Here is a 23,902-nt window from a genome sequence, read left to right as displayed (position 1 = left end):
TTGGCTGCTTAGAAATTAAGTGTTAACGAGCAGTTGGACAGGTGTACCTAATAAAGTGGCCGGTGAGTGTATATTGCATATCCCCCACTTTCATACCTCACCCTCATTCTACTACAGCTGAGCTACTACTATTCTGATTTCAGTCACAGTAACATTGAGAAAGAAAGTGAGATAGTTGGATCTTCCGTAAGCATTCAGAATCTGATGTAGGAATATGAAATCATGATGTAGACACACTTGCTGGTTTCCAATGTAATCAATGGGCACTATGGAGGAACTGTGCTTCCAGATATGGGAATGACTGAATATCTTGAAAAAGTTTTAAAGCTATAACTAAGCACAATGCAGTTTAATGAGTCCTGATCCAAGCACTAAGGGTGTGGTGGTGGTTATAGCCTGCTGTCATGGTATCCACTCTGGGACGTAAAGTGAAGTCTTGGAACCTTTTCAACATCCAAGGCCTTGGACAAATGTGTCACACTGACCACGTGTGATGACTTTTCAATGTGGAGCAAAGGAAAATGCATGTTTTAAAACATTTTCCACCAGGCCCTTATTATATTTCTCGGACATCACCCAAAACGATTTCACGCCTTCTTGATGAGGCATGCCATGTAAACAAAAGCAGTAACAGTATTTATTTAACTTTCAAGCAATATACATGCATTAAGCTGCCAGAAAAAGTAACAAGGAAAGAGTTTTCAGAAACATTCCTTGATGGTTTCAACCATAATTCAAGGACCCTGCCTTTGGTACAAATATGAGGACAATTCCCAAAACACACTAACAAAAATTCAATGGCAATGAATGGATAATGGAAGAATAATTTTTGGTCCTTAAATTCATGTTTGCTCTTGTTGTTCTGTATTAGGAATGCAACTAACTATTACTTCCATTATAGATTACTCTGGCGACACATTTCTTTCATTAATTATTTGGTCTAAAAGATCAGGAAACAGTGAAATATGCCCACGAAAACGTCCTACAACACCAGCAACATCATCACATGTATTTAAACATTTTGCTATATTGTAAGAACAAGAAAAGCAGAAAATTGTCACATTTCAGAACAAGGAACTTTCAAATTTCTTTGATTTTTTTCCTTATCAACACCACATATGTCCACATATTTTACTAAATTGAGCTAAAACCTGAAAATTTAACAAAAAAGTTTAACAAAACAGATCCTGCAATTCATCCAAAAAAAAAAAACACACTAAATCCCAATCTGTTTGACAGCTATAAAACAAGTCATAGCACTACTGCACGTTATCAACTGCCTAATGAGACAGAAAGACAGACCTACACACAGTGGTTTAAACTCACACCTACAGATGCTTTAGATATTATTCACGCCAAATGTACTATAGAGTGCAAAGACCTCTAAATGGACTTTCTTTATCTCCCTCTCACTCATTCCACCAGGGTCTCGTCGATCCCAATGCGGTGGGAGGGTAAAGCCTGTCAGTCGGGGGCCGAGGTTCTGAAATAACAAGACCCCCTTTTGTCCAAACAGCTTCGGGGCCAACAGAGAGAGAGAGTCACCGCCATGCAGATCTTAACAGCCTCCCCACCACCCCCTACACCTACCCGAGAGGCTCTCAGTCTCAGTCTGGGATGTTTGCTCTCCCTCTCCACCAGACAGGATATAATGCGTTCCACATGTGGGGAAAAAATGGGAGGGTGGAGGAGAGAAGAAGGGAGGAAAGGCGAAAACTGAGGGAATGTGGGACATGGTCAGACACAAGCAGTAGAGAGAAGAGAAGAGAAAGATAGCAGGGCAGCGGTTTGATAACAACCAAAGCCAGTACAGACGCTGTAGATGTTTTACCTTCTTATCTCAGTGAAATCAAACATACTTCATGTCTAGTGTTTCCCCATTTAGCCCTCTGCAACACAAAGGATGGTAATGAACCATCCGAGTTGTGGCTTGCAGTCTGAAAATAAGGCATTGTGACTCAAATGAGAGACATAATCTAGGAGCTTAGTGAGAGTAAATTAGGTTTCCGCCCCCTCTTGCTCTCTCTTTGGGAGTTTAGAAACTATGAATGTTGTGGCCACTCACCATCAAATCGTGTAAATTGAGGGTTGAATTGAGAGTAGCGGTGTAAAGAGGGACATTGTGCCCAAAACTCTCTGAAGTTCTGACAAAAACACAATGCTTAGAGTTAGGAAGTAGTGGTAACACTGTGATAGCTTTATCTGATGATCCAGCTTACTTATATTTTCACAACATTGTTTTTTCCACTGCATGGTACTTACTCGACTCGCCTTTACGGTTTTCCCTGGAACAGGTACTTTTTTTAGTACTACCTCAGCCGAGGTTCCAAGCGAGCTGAGGCGATCCCAAAAGATGACGTGAAAGCCTGCAGGCTACTGATTGGTCGGAGAGAATCGTCACTATTCACTGAGGCAACAATGCTAGCGACAGACGGGGGCGGGGGGTGTCCTGAATAAACCTGCCGTGTTTAAGTAGTTTAGCAATCTTTTTTTTTGCTGCCTCCATCTTCTTTTGAAACTAAATTTGGCTTCTGGCTGTGGCGGCAGCCTCATGCAGAGAATCAAAAACAACACACCTTCCACGTTCTGTGTGCTTGTGTCACGGCAGTTTCCTGCTATGATGACCAGCCATGGCTCACCTCAGGCATGAGGCGGTACTAATCTGCAATGGAAATAGGAGGACGGGGCACCTCGACCGAGTCGATCCGAGGCAAGTTGAGCAGGTACCATTAATGGAAAAACTCCATTAGTGTGTGTGTGCCTTTGAAAGCCTATATCAAGTGCATGTGGTAAGAGGCATACATGTAGGGTGCAGGTCATTACCCCCACACATGCCCTTTGATGTTACAGCAGTCATTTAAACAAGGCTGCAGGCCACAGCAACCATGCAGTAATCCTACTTGAGCAATTAGAAATACTAAAACTTAATAAAACACTTAGTTGTTGATGGTGGCATTCCTATTTTTTAATGAAAGTGTACTTATCTTTGTAAGCAGTATATATTGGAATATACCATATAAGGCTCTAATGGGATATCAAACTACTTTTCTTTTGACTTTTTGGAGTTTACCCTGAAAACAGCACATACAATACATACCGTATGTAGCGGCAGTAGAGCCAAGCCAGCAGTGCATTATGGGAATAGCAACTGGCTGTTAAAGTGGAGCCCATGTGAAAACTTTCCAAAGACAGATCAAAGCTGCATACCTGAGTGCCTCCATTTAGCCGATAAAATCTAGGCAGCGAAAGAGGACGAAAACAAAACCTCACACACACTGCGGTCAAATAAGTCAGACACGGGAATGCAAGATAATGAGAAAACTCTGTATTGGGGGGGGGGGGGGGGTTGAATCTTCCTCCATATCAAAATGGTCCATAAATGAGGGTGGTTGTGTTCTCACAACATGAAAGAGACTAAAATCCCAAGGATGATCATAGTTAAACCATCATACTCAGTGTAGCCATTAACGTCATCAATGATGTGGTAATCTTGTGAATATCTGGGGACTATTACTATAGGCCATTTAGTTGAGATCCAAATCAAATACTCTGCTCATTTCATATGACCAACTTGTCAAGAATGCAAGTAAAGTAATGTGGGGATCGGGGTGAGGGAGTTCATAAAGAACTAAGAAAGAACCTCTGCTGTAAATCAAATGCATTTTCAATTATTAGTTCAGACCTATAGTGGGCCACGAGCATGTTTACAATGGATATCATTTAGTTAGGAATGGATACCGACACTTTAAAATCTTACTGACATATTTGGAGGAGGAAGAATTGCTCCAATTCAAAGCATGCTGGGAATCGATCCCCTCTGTGTCGGCTGGAGTTTATTATCCCAAAATAAAATCTTTCAGAACTAACAGCTTTAACTGAGATGACAAACGACATAACTAAAGCAAACAGACGGCGCAGCAGTGGAAACTAAGCAAGAGCCTCACAAACCCTTAACCTCTGGATTGGACTGGACTTCAGCCACCTCAGGGCCCAATGCCAGCCTGCCAGCAGCCTCTGGCACCACATGTCCCAGTCGCACCCTGGTGGTACACCCTGCCAAGGCCAAAACGTCATACTGACCCCTTAGAGATGTCCAAAGGATCCCCAAAAAAAAGTGTGTGAAAGAAAGCAGACTGATAAACTCCAAGCCAGGGTCAGAGAAAAGGCAGAGAAAGAGAGACAGTCGGTGCAGAAGGACTCGTCACACAGGGCCAATAAAGTCAAAACTTTGATATACGCTTCCTGCCGAATAAGCCCCGCTCTCTCAGCCAAGTGAAAGGATGTTCAAATGGGCCGCCTGCACTGTCTGTACAAACTATCCTGGATTATTGTCACATTCCTATGCTGTGGACTCATCTGTAAGGCTTTTACTTGCAGTTAACAAGCATAATTAGACACACGAAAGTCACCATAAAAATAAGAAAATAAGACACCACATTCTAGAATAAGTGCCATAAAACAGCGCTGTACTAACTCAATAGCTTCTCTGAACAATCATTTTTATTTACAATAATTCACTTTTTGTAATCCTTAAAATTTGATGATGGTGAGAATCAAGCCTATGGAAAGTTAGGAATACAGAAAGGTATTAGGCGAGAAGAGAAAGAAAAATAAGGATACTGCCTGAACGAATATAATGTGTGTATGTCTCAGGCAGGTGTATGTGAGTGGGCTGCTGAAAAAAAACTAACAGTGGTACAGAATGGAGAGATTGGCAAAGAGATAAAGAAGAGAAAGGACAGGGAGGAAAAAAAATGTTCCCGGGGTGGTCTCCTTCTCGGGTTTCTGAGCACGATGTGAGATCATGTCTAGCCACTGTTATAAGGTCTCTCTATAGGCCGGGCGCTTTGTTCTACTTCATGTATTCTTAGGGCAGTTACACGCACTGACTAATAGAGGCAAGGGTCGCCCTGCAGAGAGGCTTAAGCTACATATGATACTGTTTTTTCACTAAACTAAGGGAGCCTGATCATGCTGACCCTGGTGGTCACAAAAATATCCTGGATTTAACCAGGAACACCAGTCTGGAAGAAATTGGTCAAATATGGGTTGACGTCTGGTCATTGTCCTGTGTTATGTTACTTTGTGGACAATTTTCACATGATCAGGGCAACAGGTATCTACTATAAACTAGCACGGTCAGTTAAACACATTATTAACAGCGGTTGCAATGCAGACCCATTTTAACGGCGTCAATTTTTTTTATTGCGAGATTCACGTTCTTTATTGCCTAGCAAACTGTTTTTTTACATGCTGTTGCAACAACTAGTAACGCTAGAAAACCTACAACATCTAGCTAGACTGGAAACAAAACAACAGGCACGACACACACACTTGTTTGGCTTTGCGAGCCGGCCAAAGAGTAGTAATGTTACGTTTTGAGTAGATGTCGAGTGCGAGACACCAAAATGGATGCCAATAAGATTCTAAAGGGAACGTTTATTTTGTTAAAGTTGCCAAATGGTTTCATTGACAAGACCAAAGTGATCGGTGAGTTTTGTTGTTGTGAACTGAACTATCATCGCAGCATGTCCAGACTGAAATGCCACTCGATGGCCAAGCACACAGCTGACGCGAATTCCCCCCCACCCCCCTCGTCAAAGTATTTCTTTCACCCTTTTATTGATGGACAGTGTTACCGCTGTGTGAGAGTATTTGCTCCAAGTGAGAATGTTAGTGTGAAATGCAACACTACAGTAGGTTATATGCCAATGTTGTTTTCAATTTAAAAAAAAAATCAAACATTTGCACAAAGTGAGCCAATCCACTTTTCCATGTTCATAAGAGCATTAACAAAAAGAAATCAAGGGCGATTAGAATAGATAAAAATGTGCTATCAACTGCGAGTTAACAATGACATTAATGCAATTAATCACGGTAAAATATTTTAGTTTGACAGCACTACTACAAACACATAAATCACACTTGGTAAGAGAAATTTTCCAAATACACTTGTGACTATTACTAATATAAACATATTATTACTGAGTAGAGTAATGCCACAGCATTCATCTTTTTGACATGACATGATTAACCGGATTCAGGATTTGTGTTGGCTACTCAGGATGCCAAGGGAGGCAACCTGGGAAGTGTGGTGGGGAAGGAAAACCATCAGCAAGGCTTGGCTGAGTTACAGAAATACATATACATGCACATGTATGCACCGCCATATTGACTCACGTAGAAATGACACATTTACAAAAATGGATCCTGCACAGTGGCAAATAACAGCAGAACCTTTTCCGTCTAACCTGCCCACAAAGCTAATGCTGCGCGCACACACACACACACACACACACACACACACACACACACACACACACACACACACACACACACACACACACACACACACACACACACACACACACACACACACACACACACACACACACACACACACACACACACACTTTATGAATTGTGACCCTCACTAGCGGAAATCCACACTGCCAAAGTATACACATAAAATACACGTACATACACAAATCTCCCTCTCCTGCAGCGGAGTAACTCACAAACAATTTGTATCAGAAAGCTGCTTCAGAAGTCAGCAGAACTGCCTAAAAGACACCAATAGAGATGGAGGTGCAAAGGAATGAAGGAAGCAGTAAAGTAAATAAAGGATCAAAAGAGGATACTGATTAGGGTTTCATTGTTGATTAATCTGTCGATTATGTCTTGATTGGTCTATAAAATCAAAAGATGAGTGTTTCCCACAGCCCAGGATCAGAGCTGTGGTTTTGGTTTAGGCGAACACACACATACAGCTTTTGCTAGAAACTCAATTTAATAACAAGAGTGTGGATGACGCTGCTTTCTGACAGAGGTCTGTTCCACAACCCAGTGCCTCTACACTAAATACAATTCAATTAGTCAGTCTCAGACCTTAAGCAGAAAAAAGGTGACAAAATTATTGCCACATTGGTACACACAACTGGAAATTGAGTTTTTCTTCACTACACACTAGTATTCAAGGGTGCAAAGTTGCAAAACTTTATTAAGAGGGCATTACACAACCTTTCTGAGATGAGCATCAAACTCAGATTCTCTACCGTTCTGATCTTGTCTGCACATTAATTTACTCAGATTGATTCTACTATACTTCACAATAAAATCCATTCAGGCAGGGACAGCAATTACAGTCTTTAATTTTGAATTTTTCAGAAGGCTTTAAATGTAAAAACTAATGAGTTGTTGAGTTTGCATCGTAAACATACAGCAGAAACAAATTAACACAGCCAACATGAGCAGAACATAAAACACATGATGATAATAGAGACACACACACACACACAAATGGGAATATCTGTTAATATCCTGTCTCAAGGCCTGGTTCCCCTTCTTTTGTACTGGGTCTACATTTAAACTCTAGCCCACAAAGCCAGCAGCCCACAAGATGATGAGCTAGCTATCTGTGCTAAATGTATGCAGCAGCACTTGCTTCTTCTAGAATTGCTAGCTAACAAAACAGTAAGCTCTATATCATTATGCAAAAAAAATATATAGAAAGCAGGGATGGCTACTGTACAAAAACGTTCAATACCGATACCTGAAATTCAATAGGGGTTGCTGAGCGTTTCTTTTAATACCAATTTTATGTAATCTATTAAAAAAAAAAAAAGATTTAAATTAAATTTTTCATTAAACTTTTTATATCATTTACAACTATGTGCTGACACTGTAGGCAAGCCCCTCAAAATACAACACAGACGCGTGAGCCCCGGCTCTGTGTCTAACTAGAGTTTTTTCCTGCATGCCTCCTCAATGTGTAAAGTGTGACAGCCAGTCACAAGTATTACTAGATCTCGGTACAAGCAGTGCAAGCCGCATGCTATTCGGCTCACTGACACTGATGAGATTTACACCTAAGGTATTGAAGTTTGGTATTAATTGACAAGGCATTTTTGTTACTCAATACCATGGTGGCAGTCCAGTCGGTGCCTTAAAAGTATCAAAGTTCGATACCCAGCCCTAACAGAAAGACACGTCTAATTTACATCATTAACACCCAAGCAAACCCCACGTAGCTTCTGTGTTTCACAAACATGTCAAGCGGAGCTCTCAAGCAGCAGGCAGGCGTGTAGTGGATGTCAGCTGAATATGCATCAGGTTTCTTCCCTGTGCTCTCTAAACATCGGAAATCTCTCCCATTCAGATTCACGAGTCAATCAACTGCTGTGTGCAGACGCTCAAGTGTGAGTGCTTTCAAGAGAGAGCGAGAAGGAGAGTTCCCCAAGGACATTCACAGGTTTCTGGAATGTAAATGATGAGTGGCTGTGCTGCGGTGTATACGAGGAGCAGGAGAGCAGCGTTTCTGTTCTGAAATATGCACGAGACATATGACAGCACCTCTCTAAAAAGTTTTCTTAAGTTTGCTAACATTGTTACAATGTAACAATATGTTTTAATAATAAATTAAACAGTAGCTCAGTCCGTAGAGAGTTGGGATGGGAACCGGAGGGTTGCCGGTTCAAGTCCCCGTACAGACCAAAGTACAGAGTCTGGACTGGTAGCTGGAGAGATGCCAGTTTACATCCAGGGCACTGTCTGGTGCTCTTGAGCAAGTAACCATACCCTCACTCCAGCGCTAAGGGTGCTGGTCCAGCACTGGCAGCCCACTCACTCTGCAATCTCTCTCCATTAGTGGATGGGTAGGACCTGTATAGGACCTGAGCATGTGTGTGCATTCCAGGCCTGTGTGCAACAACAACAGAGCGTAAATTGTAATTTCCCCATAGGGGATCAATAAAGAGTATACATTATTATAATAATTTACTTTTTTAAACTTTTTTTATGGTATTGTTTTAAAATGCTGCACAGCACTCTGGTTCAAGCTTATATGAATTTTTGATATGCATGACAACAAAAAAAACATTGATGCTTTGCATTGCATTGCTCCCCTGATATAAATGCTACAGCAACATTGCTGCCAGATGAGACTTTTCTATTGTCTCATGATATTCAGTCTGTCGTCACATCAATCAACCGTATCACACACGCAAGCAAAGGAATGTAAACCAACTCATTCATTCCTGCATGCACAAACACACAAAAAACACATTCTGACACCCACCCACCCACCCACACACCCACCACACACACACCCACCCACACACACACACACCCACACACACACACCCAGCTCAGTATCAGTCTAAGAGCCCTTTTACACAAACCAAACAACGCTGACAGAAAAGGTAAGAGGTCTGGCTTATTTACACGGTCATAAACGGCTCCACAACAGAGCAGGTTGAAGCTGCTGCATGTTTCATTTGAAGGAGTAAGTTCCACATCGAAACATTGTTGTACCGTTGTGCTGACATTTTCACAAAACTGGATGCTATCAAAGTCATGTTTTGTCATTGTTTTAGTTTTAGTAGCTATTCATCAAGTGGTTAATGTGTGGTGTGCTACTGGGTCTTTCACATATGTAGCTTGACACAGAATTATTTGCTGTAATCGTGTTAAGGAGTCAGAGACAAAACAGAAGAGACATGTTCCAGTAATAAACAGTAAGGAAGTGTGAAAAAGTGTTCCAAACTGCCTGACAATTGCACAGATGGTGTGATTGTTATCTGACATAACAAGTGACATCTTCCTTGATATAAACAAGCAGGAAGTATATGTTTAATTGGAAGCTAATAATGTAAACAGGGGACATCCGCATTGACTCTTGACTCATAAATGTTAAGATTTGAGGTGGGAAAGGGTCTATATGTAAATATGGAACTTAATTGAACAAGCGCCAAGATCCAATTTTGGGGAATTATTCACTGCAAAATGTATCCACATATAAATAAGCAAGTTCCTTAAAATGTAGAGAAAGGGCTAGATGTGTAGACAGGATTTGTCTCTTGTTCAGTTGCCAAGAGATGCCAGCAGAAACCCCAGCTGGCTGCCGGTGCTAAGACCAGGGCTAGACAGACTGAAAAAAAGCTGGCGTGGCACCAGGCAGCCAAACCTGGCAGACAGAAGGCCTTCTGGAAAGAAAACAAAGGTCTGGGAGATGGAAGTTTGGAAGGATATAGAGGACCAGATAAGACAATGGTTTCTTGTAGAAAGAATTAACTGGTTTTCTGCTGGAGAAAGACACACATGAATGCCCAAGAAGTGAAATGGACCCGCTTGCTATACCACTGGCTGGACATTAGACCTCTCAGCTGGAACACCAGTGCTGATTTCAGTAGACATCCACACATATACACAAACACAGGCCGACAGGGGGGTTTCTTTTGGACAGGAGACAAGAGGATGAAACTGCTGTTAATATTATCTACCTTTTCAGAGTACACCAATAATTGTTAACTGGTTTAAAAGAATCACCAACCAATTGCTTTTTGTAACTTAGCAGTGTGAAATCCAACCAACAAAGATAACCTGCACACACAGATTGAGACAGCCTGAGAAGGGAAAAAAAGAAAACTGAGGCCAAGATGTGCTGCGAGATGATTTCAAGATGGTCCCTACGCAACAAGAGCAATGTGCTTTTATGAGTCTGGGCTCTAGCGTGAGGCTGTTATCATCTAGCGTAAGGCTGTTATCGTTCAATTTTCATTCAAATTTCCCCAAGCGGGTAACAGTAGATGTGTTCTTTTTGATGCTGCCTTTCTTTAAATGACTGCTCATTTCTTTAAATTTCTTATGCTGCAGTGTAACTTTCATTCTTGTGTTTTATGTGTCCTAATGTTTCTATTTTGTTTTAAACTGTCTATTCATGTGTTTTATCGTTTTTAATGCTTCACTGTTTGTACTTGTGTTTTATCTGTTTAACTGATTTTATGTAAAGCACTTTGAATTGCCCTGTTGCTCAAATGTGCTATACAAATAAAGCTGCCTTGCCTTGCCTTCAAGCATTGGGCGAAAAACTTGTTTTAAACCCAAGGACTTGGTTATCATGTTTTCCGTAAATGAGCTCTTTTTCTACGTGGCAAGTTTGTTGTTTCTCTGAATTGAAAAAAGTCAAAATCATATCAGAAATATGAATTAAGTAAGTTTTTTTTTTTAAAGGACACTTTCTTCATCATAGCCAGGAAAATTGGCTTTATTTTTCGGTGATGTGAAGATATATTGAAAATGTGTTAAACACCGAAGCCTGTTTGGCTCCCCTAATGCTCGTCTTCCATTGCGTGTGAGTCAGTCCAGATTAAATAAGCCAGTAGTTTGGCAGAAACATAACTGAGCTCAGAGACACTGATAGCTAAACACAGATGCAGCCGCTCCTTACATAAAGCTTTATAAGAGTCTGTGTTTATGTGAAATATGTGTGTAGGTAGAGATAGAGGTAGTGTAAAAGTGTGCCTTAGGGTGTTTGCATGTGTTTGGAACATTGAAGGTGTCTGAAGCAGTCTACCCACTTTTCATCTCAAACTCAAAACGCCCTGACACTCCTCCCTGCCTCCTAATTAGCAAGCTGTATCACATTTTCTTCCTTGTTATTTTATCTGCTAGAAAAAGAAGACACTGCATCTCTTTTCATCTTCCGAACCAGCCTTGTCTTATGGAGACACAGAGGCAGAAAGTTCAAAGTTCAACTCATTAGCCCGGGTCACTTCCTGACTTATCTTCAAAGCCAGCGAACCAGCGGAAGACAAAAGACACCGGCCAGTTTCACAAACCACCACCGGCAGACACAATTACACCGATAGGAATGGGGAGCAGAGAAGATGAGAGGATGAAGATGGAGAAGACAGACAAAGGAGAAATTGTGCAGAAGTGCAGACTGCCAAGACCTCAAGGCACGACAGAAAACTAAACAAAACAGAGAAATGGAGGTGGCTTTCTACTATTAATCTACCTAATATTATATAATGCAAATATTCAGCATAAAAGGATATAAACAACAAAAACAAAACTATTAAAGCTAGGGCTAGCTGTTACCCCCTGCTTCCCAGTCTTCATGCTAAGCTAAACCATAATCACTTCCCAGCTTCAGCTCCAGCGCTAGTGAACAAATGGTACCAATCTTCTCATCTAAGAGGCTTTTTACACCTACTGTACTTTGTTTGGTCCGGATTTTCAGAGTTTTAAGTTTGTTCCGCATCAAAGTTACAGGTGTGAAACCTCTCCTTGACCAAACACCCGAAATTTGGTCTGACCAAAAAAGGTTGTAGCTGTGTGGATCAAGCTGGATTTCTAGTGTGCAGGCATTTTTTAGATGGTTCAGACTTTTGGACTAAATACACGCCGTTCTGGCGGACTATCAGTGTGTTCCAAGAATGGGGAAGATCCTTTAAGAAAAAGCTCAGAGCTTAGTGTGTATGTGAGAGAGAGTGGCAGTGTATTTAGACAGATGTCGGCCAATCAGAACAGAGATAAATGTAAGTGTACAGTGTATGTTTCAGTTTGTCTCTGAACAAATGTCGTAGCTCCTCAAAACCCAAGTAAAGTTCCTGTGTCTTGCTTCTTAACAATGCAACAAAATAAAAAGAGCTGCAGTTAGCACAGGGAGAGCAGGGGTCCGAAACGATCCCGACACCAGAGAAAGGATACAAGAGTCTACAAACCAATTCATTACGAGTATCAGGAGATGCGGCTCACGTATGACGACAGGGAATAGTTACATCATGTGTAGTTCTTTAGCACGCTAGCATAACTGAACTGTGATACCAGAAATAAGCAAATCAAATATCAAAAGTATCCAAATGTAACAACAACAAGAACCTTGGTCCTGACATTCAGGTTTAAAAAGGCCTTAACTGTCAACAGGGATTCCCAAAAAGTTAACAATTCCATTCAGCTCTTCATCCATATTTTTCTGTATTATTTCCTTCCAAAAAGGTCTGAAAGCAGTGAAGTTACAGCCAGTAATGTACACAGTAGAAAGGAGTTAAGTGTTCTACCCAAGAATAAATGAATGTTCTCAACAGAAATGGTTGAAGCAGACATTTGCTAACTTGCACTTTCTAGCTTTTATGACTAATGTTAGCAACATCACATGCTACTTTTCTGTCTAACAAATACACCAACTCTACTTTTAAGTTGGTGGACCAAGAATGGGCCAAACCTTTCTGGAAAAACTAATCCACAATTCAGAGTGTCCAAAAAGTAAAAAGTACTACAAGGCATCAGGAGAAAAACTGACTGGGTATTTTATGTTCTTCATTACAGACTGGAGCTGGGCAATATATCAATATCTTGATATGATAATAGATATTGTCCTAGATTTTGGATATTGCAATATCATAATTTGGCATAGGTGATATATTTTCTGGTTTTAAAGGCTGCATTACAGCAAAGTGATGTAATTTTCTGAATTTATCAGACAGTAGCTGTTCTATAATTTGCCTTTACCCGCTTAGGCATTATATCCACATTGCTGATGATTATTTATCAAGCATCTCATTGTGTAAATATTTTGTGAAAGCACAAATAGTCAACACTACAATATCATTATGGTATTTGGTCAAACATATTGTGATATTTGATTTTCTCCATAGCGCCCAGCCCTATTACAGACTGCAACTTTAACTGGCTGATGTCATATGTTCATGAATGGCCGTGAGGAGAGAAGTTAGACTAACTGAGCTGACCTCCACGACCCTGTGACCCTCGAGTTAGAGAGGCGTCATGTAATTCCTCCCCATCAGAGACAAACATTCAAACTGCAGCGACAGTGGGTGGTTTGTGTATGTCTGTACAAGACTCCACAATGTGAGAGACCTGCTATTTTTTGGCAGCCACTGTTACACACAATCTTTTAGGCTTTCACCCAAAGCCTACTATTACATATTCAGTCAGATCTGCACCTATCCAAATACAAAAATACTGCACACAGGCCTAGAAAACGTGGACGGAAATTCGAGACAACTTGGGAAACAGCGTTTCTCAACAACTGTGAAGTTCGGGTTACCGCCAGTTTATGTACGCAATGCAGAGCCCAAAGAGAAAAGCACAAACACAGAGAGAGAGAGAGAGAGAGAGAGAGAGAACAGTTTGATCTGCTTCTCCACAGTAGGAGCTCCAACTCTCTCCTCATCGAGAATGCAAAGCCTCTCCTGCAGGAGTGTGTGAGTGCACCATGAGGGGGATGGGGGGCCTTACAAATGCATGTTTTTTGGGGGGAGGGAACTGTTCCCTCTACTTCTTCTTGCCCTCAATGTCGGGTATTTTGCTCACTGCCCCCTTGCCTTCACCACAAGCCCCCCCGCCCCTTTCATTTCCCCTATTTCTCTCTTTCAAGGAGAGTCCATTTTTGAGTCTTGCCCATTGTGGCGAGTGAAGGGACTGACTTGCTTAAGAGTGGCCCGGGGTCCCTTGGCTCACACTGCCAGGTCATCCCTGTTGGAGCTAACTAAGTAACACTGGCAGGAATCTGGAGGAAAAAAACCACCAAGCCTGGATCACCAATAAAGACCCTTTCTCTCTCTCTCTCTCTCTCTCATTGAGTGCATTTGTTATCGCTTTGTGTGTGTGTGTGTGTGTGTGTGTGTGTGTGTGTGTGAGAGAGAGAGAGAGCAAGTTAGGCTGTGTGGAAAAAAAAACAGGCAGGAGGGGTGACAGAGCATGGGAGATAAAGAGCAAGAGAGGCAATAGAGAGAGGGGGAATCATTAAAAATGTGGGAATGAGCTGATTAAACACAGCCAGTTAATTCATTCTCCTCCTTAAGAGGAAAGAGGTAGCGACTTTAAATGAAGGCCTGGAAGTTTGGTGAAAATGAGTGCTGAAAGGATCCGTTGGATCTGTAGGATCATTAATCGGCAGACGGAAAGTGAATCAACAACTGTTTTGATTAAACATAAAAACGTATTTATAAAACTAATATGCCAAATATTTGCGTTGAGGATGAGCTATTTAGTTTTTCTGTCATCATAATGAATAATGGGGACTGAAAGAGCGCAAGCAGACACTAAATTTATTAGGAATATACTGGGAGGTGGAGTCAAAACTTGTCATTGTGTTTGGGAATTATCAGGTCAAGATCTACTGTACATGCAAGAAGAAATTATGTTACATGGTTATTTTCTAAATTGTTTAATTGCCAGTTCTATAAAAATCTTGAAAAGAATAGTGCAAAAATGGGCATCACACTTTCTGAGAGGTGACCTCTTTAAATTTCTTATATTGTATTAACAACTTTCTGAACTTTCTGACATTTAGTTTCCGATGATTTAAAATGGATAAATGGAAAAAAAACTAGAACTGCTGAATATTTGGCATTATTGCCCGCAGAATGAATAACTATAACTAACTATGTATCAAAATCATTTAATTCAACTAATTAACTTATCCTTTCAGCTACACTATTATGACATAACACACAGATGCATGTGTATGCATGTGTGCACACCTGAAATTGGCATCCCGATGTTTATCGGTGGTAAAACGACAGGATGTTTGCAGCTGGAAGAAATGTAATTTTTCCTAATTTGCCCGTGTTTATCTACATTGCACTTAGATAGCAGCCAAGGACATGTTCACTCTAGATTCTTAACAGGAGCTCAGCCGTGTAGAGCAAGTCAACAGCTTATATCTCCTTGTTGACCTGCTCTACAATACAGATCAAGCAAAAGCAGACAGAAAAAGGCAAAAGGCTGAAGAGACTGCAAATCACTGAAAAACCAATTTCAGTCAAGGCCAACCAAAGAGAGGCCTTCTTTAACTGGGAAATGTTGGAAACAGATCAAAAAGCGGTCAGATAAATGATCTGGCCACGACAGTACAGACAGATTTAAACCACAACAGCTGGTGCAGAAGGGGAAGAACATCAGTTTTATGCTCCGTCCCAGCCGCAGTCCAGCAGGAGCCAAAAGACGGTGCACTAGGCTGTACTTACAAAGGCAAAATAAATTAAAGAGACTTTAGTGAAATGAATTGGAGCATGTTGTTCAAAAGCTCTGGAGGAAAAGAAAACCCATCCTTGAAATTGTTTTTCTCTACATATCTTTCTTCAAGCTAGCACGGTTATGTTGGATATGGAAGAGGGCTGCAGGTAAATTCAAATAAAGATGAAGTCAGACTCCAAATGATCCATCATGTCTTTTCAGGGCTCTGTTGCCAACTGTTAAAAATTGACTGGTGTCAAAAGAAAATCGGAAAATATCATTTCACAAAGTCAACTTATGACTGTGCCCATCAAAAAAAAAAGAATATTTAACAATGACTGCAGTCACAGTTCACACTTTGGTTAACAAAACTAAGTTTGATAGCCCTATAGCCAATTTGTGGTTGTGTTGTCACTACAAATTAAACCTTTACAAATAGTATAAATAGCCCAGGGCGATGGAGCCAAATAATACAATCTCAAATGTTTCCTCCAGCAAAATGCAGAAGTGAAACGAAGAAGAAGTGATTTTTATGAATTCATTTGCAAGATATTTGAGCAAGAATGATAAAATACCTGCACCACATGCATTGTTGTGCATTATTCATAAAATACAGGTTATGCCACATAGCTATGGACGGCCTGTACCTGAGGTTTCAACTAAGTAGTGCACAGACTCCCACATTACTAACTAAACTAGTTTCAGTTGTTGTGCTTCAACATACCAAAGCTCATTGAGACTGATAAATTGGATATAAATCCAGAAGCAACAAGGTTTCCATCGGACAGCAGCACTTAATCCCCAGTTGTGTCCAACAAGTCTGGGGATTTCACCGTGTCTGATGCATGTTCAGTTTGGAGGTTGCAGACAGTGTAGGATATGCCTGGTGCCTGGAGTCAAGCCAAAACATACAAGAAGCTCCACATTTAATGAAAATGTGGTCCTTTCCTCTGTTCTCTCCAGCATTGTGACGGCATAAAAGGTAATAATAAAAGGTAAGAGTTGACATAAATGGACTGTTGCCACAGGTTTTGGACAGGCCAAGAATGATGAGAACTTATATCGAAGTCATTCCAAGTTTTAAAACATTGCAGATGTCGCTGCGGGACTTTGCAGGTGTTGGCAGAGAGCCCGGTTTCTCATGACAAAATGGACTCAAGAAACACACTTCTTAAATTTCATTATAACAATTTAACTTGTATATGATTGAAAAGGTTTAGCTTGGACATAAGGTAATGTATATCCAGCAGGTTATCACATCTGCTACCATGTTCACTTTCAGCTTGGATTCAAATGATTGGATACAAATTTTAAAAAAAAAGCCAACACTAAAGCACCCACACTAATAGAATAGTTAAAGTTTGAAGTATTCATCTATCAGCAGCAACTTGAGACCAAGAATCCAACAACTGTGAGCGAAAGCAAGGAAGTGTATAAAAAATAAATGAAAAAAAAAACATGATCCCTGCAATAACATAAAATTTAAAAAAACAACAGTTAAAATAAAAAAGAGAGGTGCAGATAGTTCAGCACAGCCTTGAATGGCTCATAAACTGCTAAGGCACATAATGAGGTATGGTTGGACTGAGAAGGAGAAGTTTTGCATCGCAACGCAAAACTGCAATGCAAAGCCTCTGTAGCTCAGACAACCTGATCATCTTAAACAAGAGAAAGGAGAAAGAAACACCTACAACTTTCAAAACCTGACAGACATTTATTGCAGTAAGATAACATGAGAGGTGGGGAGGGAATGGGTTAAAACACATTATTCAATATGGCTCCAAACCCTGATGCAAATGAATATGTGATCCCGCATTAGATCCATAGAACTCCAACAGACATTTTTCACAGCCATGACAGCCTTTTCACCCTTGAATGCCACTTTTTTTCTTCTTCTTGGCTGCACTTTAACACTAAATTATTGAGTTAAAGCAGCTGTAATAATTTTCTTTATACATGTGTATGAATAAACTGTGTTATGTAAAAAGGAGACACTCGTAGTGGAAAACCCATAGAGAGTTATCACTCGACTTTGCAGTTTCACTCAACCCCAACCATCCCTGTTTTGGTCCCGATACTTCACTGTTATGGTTCACCCTCTCTCAGGCAGGGACTGGCCATCAGGAGTACCGGAAGATTTCCCGGTGGGCCGGTCTATTTGTGTGGGCTGAATGGGCTGCAGCTGCACTCGGTTGAAAACTAATTCTTGTTTTTCTTTTTCTTTTTAAATTAGCCCATAAAGAGAAGAGAGATCACATAATTGACCCACTTGTGTGTCGTTCTTGACTGACTGGCCCACAGAGAGGAGAGAGGTCACATGATTGGCCAACTGGTTTGTCTCTCATCTGAACACTGTCCAATCACACCCAACTATGGCCCACTTCCTTCCTATCATAGAGACAGAACTTTTACTTCCCGCTTCCACCTGCGGCCAAAACAACAACAAAGTGCCCGTAGCTAGCTAAGAAACAAGATTTAAGCATATGAAATGATTGTTTTAGGGTTTTGGTAAGCTAAAGCCTTTGCAAACATAGTACTATGACTTTCTGATTTATCCACATTCCACTCGCATAAGCATACTCTGTGTACAAAATGCAGCTTAATTTCAACTTAAACTTGTCACTTGTTTACTATACAAGATATCTTGATGACAGCCAAGCTCCACCCTCAAACATTAGCCATCTTGCCTTCAGGAGCCAGGCAGCCTTTTGAATCAGTGAGTACATCATACTCTGTTACCGTACTTACCACTCAGGGAAGTGAGAGTATTATGGGGCTGGTATGCAGGGTTCAAAGTTCAAAACTTTTTTTCCATCATAAAAATGGCTAGTCAATGTGTTTTTTTGCTGGTGAATCAAATAAATCTACCATTCTTCCAATGTGGAACCCTGCTGGTACGTACATGTGTTGAAGGGTAGTGAAAGGATGGTTGGTGTCTGGCCAACTTTGGGCTGGTGTGGGTCTTAAAAGTCCAGGGCTGATTTTTTTTTTTCCAGCGTCACTACCCGATGTAAATCGAGTGCAGACATGAGTTGTGCATGCTCATATTTAAACGGTTTACAGCCTAACCTGTCATACCCAATGAGAGTCAAATCAGATCGGCTCTGGTCGAGAGCATATGGTAGTTGCGCATGTTCCGATTTAAACAGTTTTTGGCATAACATGTCATATTAAAATTTGTGAAATCCATGAAATAATAAACTTCTCATTACAAACAAAAAAAACTTGTTGAAAAATGACGCATACACGACTCAAATCTGCACTTGACTTACATTGGAGAGGGACACAGCCTGACATGGATGTACAGCAGCTGTACAGCAGCTCATACACACATTTAAAGCGAAAAGAGAGAATGAATAGGATATAGAAATACTCCAACATGATGCAGAGGGCCTCTGAGGCTTGCGATAACCTTGACTGTTTCAACACACAGCCATGCAGGCAAGAAATAAGAAGCAAGAAGGCTTTGAAGCTGTGAACCTAGCAGGAATTCTGATGTCCTGCTGTACATCCTCTAGCCCTCCCTCTCGGTCTCTGCAATGGATTCAATACAAAGCGTGGCAAAGAGAAGAAACACAGCAGCCGAGAGAAACAGACCAAGGAGCAAGGAGAGGAATAAAGGCAGCTGGAAGACATTTAGATAATGTCTAGTCTAAGTTAAGAAAATAAAAATAAAACCAGAAGTGGGAGCTCTGTGATAGCCCCTCAACTGCTGTTGCCCTTGGACCAAACCCAAACCCAGAAAATCACAGCCTAATGACAGTGCCGGAGCTGTCCCAATTTTCTCTTTTCCTGGACAAAACCTCCATTGCCCTCAAATTACTATCAATATTCATTTAGAGGGCCGGGGATGCTGGACGAGTCAGCCTTTGTAACAAACCACACTTCTCTGAGGAGGATTAAGGCCCTTAAACTTAAATTTCCTTTGTAAATAATCATCCGATTTTACAAAGGAAATAGCCTCTCTTTAAAGCCAAGTGAGTTGGAGTTTTCGCACAGCGCTGACTGATCTCTTTTTGGCTTCACCATTTAGTGACAATCTATGCAGGCCTGACCAAGAGTGTGTTGCTGCAACTGCAACATTCACTGGTTCCGGCTTCTCAAATGTGACATGTTTATGCTTTTCCTCATTATATTTTATTTTAGTTGTGGACTGTTGGTTAGACAGAATAAAGCATTTGAAGATCTCCTCTTTGACTCTGAGAATTTTTGATTGACAATTCTTGATTGATTGATTTCATGAACTAAACGATGATCAAATTACAGACAAGATGATAGATCAATCATTTATGCCAATAACAGAACATTGCAGCCCTACAGCAAACTTTACAGTTTGTAGTTGCAATAATAATAATAATAATAATAATAATAATAATAATAATAATAGATTGCACTCTCTTTTCTTTTTTTGAAAAAAAGGCAATAAAGAAGCCATCTCTAAATATAAACGGAAAAAATCCTCTGGACCAATCACCTTAACCAGAGTGTCCCCTGATAATGGAGTAACTCAAAGAACAAGGTTGACCCAATGACTCAGAAGCACTGACAAGAAAAGCCTCAAATTACACATCTGCCAGAGAATGAGGGGTGGAGCAGAGAGAGGTAGAATTACGCTTTAAACGGAGATGCTGGGATGCTCGCTTGATGACAAAACCTTCAGATCTTCTCAAAAATAGTACAGCATTAACTTTTGCAAGTTGTCTTTGTGCCAAAAAAGGAAAACACAAAAAGTGCCTCAAAGAGATAATGAATGTCAGCTGTGACATTTCACGTGGGAGGGGGGTGGGGGTCACAGTGTGGAAAATCACTGCCTCCTTCACTGCACAGGGAAAAAGGGGAAACTACCAAAGAGACGAAGAGAAGATAAAGTGAAATCCAGTTCAACAGACACACCTGCAGACTGCAAGTCAGCCACATCTGAGCATCAGAGCAGGTGTCCACACAGACAGCACGGCCAACAGATACCTACAGTTGTTTTCACAGGCAGATGCAGACTGTTTATACTGGACGCACATCTCGTTCGCAGAAAACTAGTCTGACAAATCCATTAAATCCACCGCTTCAATCAAACTCGCATTAGCGTCATGCCAAGTCAGATTTTCACAGCTTGTACAACAACAACATTGTCTCAAAGCCGTTTTCCCACGATACCAGGGGAGGATGCTGAATGAATCCTCTCATAAAAAATGTAGGTAGGTGATCTAAATGAGTCATTAAAAATAAAGTATTGTAATATATTTAAATATTTTTGCATGAAGTAAATCTTTGCGGCCGATAGGTGTAAATAGTTTCTCTGTATGCATCAGCACGAGCAACAAACAAGAATAATGCAGAGCAAAAAAGAAAAGAAAAGAAATGACAAACTCTACAAATCAGCGGAGAAACTAGAGCTCGGGGAAGAATGAGCCTGGAGCTCAGGGAAGGATGAGCGGCGACAAAGGCGGATCCAAGGGGATCAGAGGAAGTCCTCAAAGCCGACTCCCATAGCCGGGATGAAGGAAGCTCAGTGTGGAAGCAGAGAAGATGAAACACCATTTGGGGGCAGGGCCCCCCCGCTGCCTTGCCTCTGTGTTCAGGGCCTGTGAGCTCCTCTGCCTCTGAAGTGCTAAACAGCCCCCCCCCTCACACCCTGCAGCAACCGGCACTGCCCTTTGCACCCCCTGCCATTTGGTGACTCAACGCAGGTCTGCACGTATGGACATGGCCAGGTGGTGTTTTCAATGTGTTCACATGGTACGTTATCATATTGATTAATCTGCTGACTTGATCAAACGATAACAGGCCTGAAATAGGAAATAGTGTTGATTGTTTGTCCGACCAAAAGTGTTTAGTTATTATCACATATGACAAACATAAACAGCAAATCCTCAGAATTCAAAAAGGTGGAACGGAGGAATGGGTGGTACGTTTGCTTTAAACTAACATTAAAATTAATTAGCTTCATTTTCCGAATAGTTGATAGTCGATGAATTTGCTGCTGACCAACGGATTAATATACTAAAGGTTTCAGCTCTAATTCAAATTGCTTGCTTTCTGTTCTAACCCATTAGATTTTCAGTTTAATAGCTAGAATCTGTACTGTTTTGGCATATTTGTTTCTAAAAAAATGTACAAACTTCCCAAACTGTTTGTATCATTTAATAAGTGAATGTACTTATCAGCATTGATTTTTTATGCCAATATGTTTAATGTCCCCACAGGGAAGAAACAAGGGCCACAAACGCTTGAACCATGTCACCTCTAATAAAACTCAAAAATCAGTACAGTCAGAGTTGCAACAGTGAGTCAATAAGTTGATAACACAATTAATCTGCAACCATTTGGAAAATAGGGACATCATTTAAGCCATCTATTAAGCAAAATATTACAGTTCACAGCTTCTTCTATTTGCTGCTTTTCTCCTTTTATATCACTGTGTATTGAATATATGGGGTAGGGAGGGGGGGGGACTGTTGGTCGACTATAACCAGTTTGATCACCTGGACCTCAAGAACGTGTGATTGCATTTTTCAATAGTTTCTAACCTTTTACAAACCCCGCGACTCATCGATTACTCCAAAAAAAACATCAAGTAAAGTAATCGTTGTGTATTGTTTGTATTTGGTGAGGAGAATCCGTTCTCCATGTGTCCAAAATGCTAATTCTCTGATGGATCTGTGGGCTGCAGCCAAGTTAAATAAAAATACATGTAGGCCTATTCATTGTTATTTGACATTAAGGAGACATACAAAAGCACAATTCTCAGAGACTCACAAGCAGGCATGTTCCATTATAACCATCTTTTTTTTTATCAGCACAATGGCATGTGTGCATCTTTATAACCAGACACAAGTCTGTAATGCTGTTGGATTAGGAACAATCCATAAAGCAATGTTGCCTCATGGCTGACTTTAAATAAGAAACAATGTACGTTAGGTGACAGTTTATTCACCTTTCCAGCAGACCCACCTAACACACACACACACACTGAATGTGTTTAAATAACTGATCGGTTGTAAATTTCGTCTTTTTAAGCGGATTAGATGATAATAAAGGTGAAACGTCCAGCGTGTTGTTACCCCAGATAAATGCGTCCTACAATTAAAGCGCCTGTTGCAGCCAAAGACCTAATGGTTTCGTAACACTGTAACATTTCTGTCAACAAAGTTTCCCTCTATGATTGATAGGCTACATTATTTTGTTGTTTTGAAAATCCTGTTTGTACCAGTTCCAACACGAAGTGGCACAGCAATTTGTCACACTGTTACACAGACACTAACACACACTTTTACAGCAATCCTGATCCACGTTTACCTGCATAGTAAAGACTCCCAGCTCCTGTGAAGACAGCTTTTTCATCTGATCGGCCAAAACTTGCACTTCTTCCAGGATGGAAAACTCCGTTTCGGCTCCGCAATATCCACAAGACAGAACCGAGCACATTAAAACGAAGCTCCACGAAAAAGCCAACAAGCCCCCGTGAAACCGAAGGTGTTGATCCCGGAAAGCAGCGCGCGTATTCGGCGTCGAACCCAGAGGTTTCTCCCCCGTCCGCCTCGCCATGATGGCTGTGGGTCTACAGGCTGAAGAAACACGGAGTCTTAAAGTGGGGGGGGGGGGGGGGGGGGGGGGGGGGGGGGACTTCAAGGGAAACTACTTTTACAACTTTGCAGCGTAGAGAATGTGAACCCTTTCTCTCCTGTACGAGTCTCCAAAATTCCCGGCAGCGCAAACCATTGCAGCTCTTTGAAATCCAACAAGAGAAGAAAGTAGATCCATGCGTAGAAGAAGACACGGTTTTTCTTTTTAAACGTTGTCGGCGTTTCGTCTTCACTCACTCGCTCCAACTCCTGGAAGTCTGGCAAAGTGTGTGCGAGCCGGAGATTCACCACAATGGGGGTGAAAGTGGGAGGCGTGGAAACACAAGAGTCCTACCGACGCCTGGATCTCCGGATCAATGGATCAGGGTTTCCTGATGATGCCTTCAACTGCAGCTGGGAAAATAGCTATCAGTTAAAACGGCCGGGAATGACCCTTCAGTATCATACAAAGTTTGCCGAAAGTATAATCTCACATATGCATAATGTTTATGACCTCTGGTCCTCTGGTCCATGATGGTTTAAATCGCCCAATGCCTTTCATTGCAGGTATATCATTA

At 41.1% G+C, this 23,902-nt stretch overlaps 1 protein-coding gene across 1 annotated transcript in view; it reads right to left on the bottom strand.

The window, feature by feature from the left end:
• The window catches only part of cachd1 (cache domain containing 1), an 81,635-nt gene extending 58,328 nt beyond the window's left edge, over nt 1-23,307 (bottom strand). Inside the window, exon 1 of the mRNA XM_034882184.1 lies at nt 23,059-23,307. Coding sequence (XP_034738075.1) covers nt 23,059-23,307 — 249 coding nt within the window. The remainder of the gene's footprint in view (nt 1-23,058) is intronic.
• Nucleotides 23,308-23,902: the final 595 nt, after the last annotated feature.

The sequence above is a fragment of the Etheostoma cragini genome, chromosome 9 (assembly GCF_013103735.1).
Source record: "Etheostoma cragini isolate CJK2018 chromosome 9, CSU_Ecrag_1.0, whole genome shotgun sequence".
In the NCBI taxonomy this organism is placed as follows: domain Eukaryota; kingdom Metazoa; phylum Chordata; class Actinopteri; order Perciformes; family Percidae; genus Etheostoma; species Etheostoma cragini.
Note: the sequence above shows the minus strand (reverse complement) of the source record. Positions and strands in the feature narration are given on the sequence as shown.